Source organism: Mchenga conophoros, linkage group LG7, assembly GCF_057382185.1.
Source record: "Mchenga conophoros isolate Kocher_MC1m ecotype Shallow Benthic linkage group LG7, M_conophoros_male_GT1.1, whole genome shotgun sequence".
Classification (NCBI taxonomy): Eukaryota; Metazoa; Chordata; class Actinopteri; order Cichliformes; family Cichlidae; genus Mchenga; species Mchenga conophoros.
Window position 1 is genome coordinate 29,842,697 of NC_140532.1, and position 5,538 is coordinate 29,848,234.

At 39.6% G+C, this 5,538-nt stretch overlaps 2 protein-coding genes across 2 annotated transcripts in view; one reads left to right on the forward strand and one right to left on the reverse strand.

Moving 5' to 3' along the window:
- Nucleotides 1-2,943, forward strand: part of LOC146570367 (scavenger receptor cysteine-rich type 1 protein M130-like) — a 44,584-nt gene extending 41,641 nt beyond the window's left edge. Inside the window, exons 14-15 of the mRNA XM_085278791.1 lie at nucleotides 1,147-1,238; nucleotides 1,318-2,943. Coding sequence (XP_085134917.1) covers nucleotides 1,147-1,238; nucleotides 1,318-1,464 — 239 coding nt within the window. The 3' untranslated portion in view covers nucleotides 1,465-2,943. The remainder of the gene's footprint in view (nucleotides 1-1,146; nucleotides 1,239-1,317) is intronic.
- Nucleotides 1-5,538, reverse strand: part of LOC146570363 (scavenger receptor cysteine-rich type 1 protein M130-like) — a 214,491-nt gene that overhangs the window by 109,141 nt on the left and 99,812 nt on the right. The window lies entirely within an intron of this gene.

Here is a 5,538-nt window from a genome sequence, read left to right on the forward strand (position 1 = left end):
ACACAGTGGGCTTTCTGAGGATACTTTTTTTTTTGTAAAAACTTAACGTGCTCAGTGTGTGTGTAGGTTATATGGCAAGTTCACATACGGGAAAAATTATAGCATCTCATTTTTGTGTATGAGCCTTATAATTAGAGCAAAGATCATGTTTCATCACCTGGATAAGTCTGGTTCTGAGTGCGGTCAACTGCGAGAAAGATACAAGCATCATCTCATCTATCATGCACCCCTCAGCCATTTTCAGGTGTACTTCCTACACCTAGCTAAGACTCAGATACTTTATTCAGGACCCAGAACCAGGGTTAATCTGCTAATAGCTCACTTTGTTACTATGATACATAGGGCCATCCTGGCGTGCATGAAGACCCACACCTGATGTTGCGTTCCAGAGTTTTCATTTGTCAAAACCGCAGTGGTCTCAGGACTGATGTTTAGGTTCACTTAATCCCTACAAACCAAAAAGTGCTTCACGGTGAAAATGGATAATGAGCCGAAGCAAACTGAAAAAGTAGCCCAAGAGTTTCTAAAGGAAAAAAGATGGGTGATTCTTTAACAACCAAAACAGCCACCTAATGTCAGCACAACAGAGGAACTTTTCAGAATAACCCACAAGCAGAGCATCTCAGGGAGGGGATCCAGGATTTAGTGAGTGATGTTCATAGGTCCTCAACTTCAGGCAGCCAGTGACTGCAAAGGATTATTATGAGTATAAAAAAACAATCCGTATATTTGACCAATTCGTGAGCATTCTGAAAATATGGATTAAAGTGTTTGTAATTGAATACTTGGTTAATACTTTAGTTTACTGTTTAGCTAAACTTGATGATTTCATTTAAACATCCCCTGTGATGGTGTACTGAAACAAAACTGTCCAAATACTTTTTCTATACCACAGTACAGTGTCTCAAATTATATTTGTAATATTTCAATGAAGATATATTTGCACTTTCAACAAATAATTAGAGATGTATCACTATTTTTAGTCTGATTAACATATTTCATTTCACATATTCTTATATTACTATTCTTATATCTGAACAGCTGTAAAAATGACTGTTTCTTCTCAGAGATCAATCAAATATTTTATTCAGGTTCAGTGTAATAATTTAAACTACTGAACTCATTAAACTTTGTTCCATCCAACAGCTCCAGCAGCTCCAACAGTTCATACCATCACAGGAGTCATCCTGCTGCTGATTCTCCTGATTGTGATTACTGCCCTTTATTTCTGCTGGAAGGTACTGAAACATCTTTGTTGCTGAGAATGAACTGACAAGAGGATCAATGCAGTCAGTCTGATCTGTGATGTCTCTGCAGGCCAGCAGGGAGCAGACGCTGAGCAGAAAGGACACTGACGTGGTTTACTACAACTACAGTGATCACAGAGAAGGAGGATCAGCTGAAGATGAAAGTCGCCAGGGAGGAGAGGAGGACCTCAAAGAAGCTCATCTCAAATCCAATTGAATTTCTGAAAAATGACTATCATAATAGTTAACACAACAGTTTTCTATTGAATATAAACTTGTGTACTCACTTCACTGATGTATTGCTTCATTTAAAACTAGAGGGGAAAGCACAATGTCATCCAACAAACCAGGGGCGATTCTAGGATTAGAGCTTTGGAGGTGCTGAGCACCCAGAGAGCTGCCCAGCCAGGCAAGATAAATCATAAGATTCTTAAATTCATCAAGTCTCTCTGTGCCTGGGTCCTCGTCTCAAAACATGACATCACTGTTTTGTACATTTTAACACAATTTAATCCCCATATTTGTGAAAGAAAAGCAAAACACTTTTTTGAAAAGTCTGTAACAAAACCATCAAATCTGATCAAGGTTATTTAAATGCTGCAACTGAAGAATGGATTGGAATAAAAAAAAAATACATATCCTAACCTTCATTACTGGGGGAAAATAATGAGTGATGCTCATAGTGAGTAAAAAGTAAACTGAGTGCATTGTTTGGACAGAGATTCACTTTTAATGTGTATGTATAATATAATACAGATACATAAAAAAACACTCCCAAAACAGAATAAATTATTACAAATAAATCTTTACTGCAGACACTAATTTTACTAATTTAATAATACTAATTTTGTGTTGTAAGATTTATGGGTTTCATTCTTTCATAGTGGTACTTAGGAGAGCTTGACACTGTGAGAAGTTTGAGAAAAACTGATAAGTGTATGTGTGCTTTTGGAAAACATTTAAAGCTGCTGTACAGAATCTTTGAAACAAGCTTAAAACATTTTTAGAATATAAACAGAGCATCTGCTTCTCTTTACAGCTCCTCACTCCACCAGGACTCTGTTTGGCACTTTCTGATAGTGCGCAAATGTGATGTACGTACTGCAGCAGTCATACAGACAACTGGACGGTCCAAAAGTTGGCCTACCTATTACTGGCTGAGGTTTTATTAGAGTTGTGGCTGAACTACATAAAAATATATCATTAATTTTAATCTCCCCAATCAATGATAATGTTATGTTGGAATGTTTTTAAAGAGGGTCAAAAATGTTTCAACCCAGTTTGTTTTGCAGATTCTGTACAGCAGCTTTAATATAGGGAGGACACAACTTCCAGATTGTTTGAGTAAAATCAGGTTTTTTCTCTTTTTGCCTGTCACTTTTCCTGTCTGTTTTCTTACCTGGTTCTTCCTGACCTTGTACTTTCTCCTCACGTTCCCCTCTTTCCTCGCTCTAATTGTATTCAATTAGATGAAAAATTACATTAATATGAAAAGAATACTATTAAGATCACTAACAAAAAGTCCTCTCTCAGTGTACTTTCAACCAAAAGGCAAATAACCACATGAACATCTATTAAAAGATATAAACATTGAAACACTGATCCAACATTATTCTTGATTGACGGATCATTTGATTTTACACTTTTACCTGAATGTGGCTTCTTTTTAAAAAAAATAAAACCTCCTTATATCCATTATGAACCTGGCTGTCTCTCTGTACACAAACACACACACACACACACAACAGCAGTTATAAGGTTAATGGGCATTCAGTCAGTTAGCTAGTTAGTATCCATTTCAAACAGGACAGTGGTAACAACAGCAGGCTACAGACAATTTTAAGTTTTAGATTTTAAATAGGTTGTATAACTTTTAATGAGAGCAACAGGACGGTCAAATGTCGCTGATTTTACTACAGAGCAGGACGGATTGTAGAGTAGCAAACATCAACCGAAAAGTCAAAGGAGCTTGCAAAGAAAAGCGTCTGGACTTCTTTAAGTTGCTTGAAGACGTTTCACCTCTCATCCGAGAAGCTTCTTCAGTTCTAAGGTCAAATGGTGGAGAGTCCCAGATATAAACCTAGTGGGAGTAACCCCCCACAGAGGGACAAAAGGACCCCCTGATGATCCTCTAATCGCCTGAGCCAAGGTGTGAAACTGGGTGTGGGTCCCAATCAGCCAGAGTTTCGGGTGTGTTCATTGTGAAACCTGGCCCCACCTTATCATGCGAATTCCTGGGATCAGATGGCCCAGGATGTGAGTGGGCGTTAAGGCGTCTGGGAAGGGATCTCAAAACTGGATTATAGATGGCAGAGAGTTGGTGTTGTAAACCCCCGCCTCTGTTCAAAGATGGTCGCTCACAGTGGACATAGATGGTTTCTTTCACTCCTCTTTCAAACCATCTGTCCTCTCTGTCCAAAATGTGAACATTAGCATCCTCGAAAGAGTGTCCTTTATCCTTAAGATGCAGATGGACTGCTGAGTCTTGTCCTGTGGAGGTGGCTCTTCTGTGTTGTGCCATGCGCTTGTGAAGTGGCTGTTTGGTCTCTCCAATGTAGAGGTCTGAGCATTCCTCGCTGCACTGTACAGCATACACCACATTGTTAAGTTTGTGTTTTGGCGTTTTGTCTTTCGGGTGAACCAGTTTTTGTCTGAGCGTGTTGCTGGGTCTGAAATACACTGGAATGTCATGCTTGGAGAAACCGAAAAGTTTTCAACACTGCTGGTTACCTGGTGTAATGTTTTTCAGTAAAAAGAAACATGGTCTGACTCCTACCAACTATATAAAGAGTAACTGAAGGTAAAATGCAGCTAATATGTCCTGTTTTAAGCCAGGCACTTACACCTCTGCTCCGCTGCGTCTCAGCCACCATCGCTCTGGCAGCAACGGCGCTAGAGCCAGAGCAAGGGAGAGCTGGAACAAACCATTTTTTGGGGGGGGTATCTATACTTTTGTTCTTAAAATGTTACGTCTCAACCAAGTACTGTATGCTTTTTATGTTTTTAGTAGTGTGTCACACAAACAGCAAATATTGTCCAAAAAAGTAAGAAATCTTTGGGGGTGCTTTGATTCATTTTGGGGGTGCTGAAGCACATTTATTTCTTACACTTTAAGCCAGGGGTGGGCAATCTCAGTCCACGCGGGCCGGTGTCCCTGCAGGCTTTAGATGTGTCCTCAAACCAACACAGCTGATTTAAATGGCTAAATTAGCTCCTCAACATGTCCTGAAGTTCTCCAGAGGCCTGGTAACGAACTAATCATGTGATTCAGGTGTGTTGACCCAAGGTGAGATCTAAAACCTGCAGGGACACCGGCCCTCGTAGACTGAGATTGCCCACCCCTGCTTTAAGCCCACAGAGTCGTGCTGACAGATTTTTTTTTTTTGTCCTTTATCACAGCAACTTTTTCTTTATCATTTAGAAGAACAGTTAAATATGGAACTTCTGCAAACTGTATGTGGCCCGCCATGTAAAATGAGTTTGACACCCCATCTAAGCCTTTGTCCAACAGAGTCCTTCCTCTGGACACAGATCCATTCGCATGGTGGAAAAACTTCAAGCATAAGAAGATTGAAGCTACGCTAGCAGAACAAGACCATTTGTTCCAGGTACATCTGCACCAAGTGAGAGGATGACATTGATACTACAAGTACATCTTATCTCTCAACAGAGAGTGTGGACAGACTGATGTTTTTGCAGAGGCAGGTTGTTTTAAAGCGGTGCAGCGTGTGTTATTTTGGTTTATGCAGCATTTTTATATTGATGGCTTGCTGTTTTATTTAATTTTACATTTAGATAATGCAGTAACACATGTTAAGAAACAGCAATATTTCAAATAAATAAAAAGCTTAAATCAGATGAAAGAAGATCAGATTTCAGGACTGGACTCCTCACAAACACTGAAGAGTCAAAGTTGGATTGAACATTTCTACACTGTGTCTGAGTTCAGTGTCTCTAACATCCCCTTTACTCACTGATTAGAAAGACAACAACATGGACTGTTTCTGGATCATGTCAGTGACATGTTACTTTCCCACAACCACTTTACTAACACTGAGTCACCATGAGAGGAGCAGCAGAAACAAGCTCACACTGACAACTTTAGAACAACATTAGAACAACGTGACAGAAACACATGTATTTGTGAAGAACACAGAGTGACTTTGTGTTTAATTTGTGATATCAGGGAGGGAGCTGTTCTCACACACTGTTGTACTGGTCATTAAACAGCAGGTGGCGACCTCACTTCAGTTAAAGCACAGTCACAGAAACACACTGTGGGCTTCATATA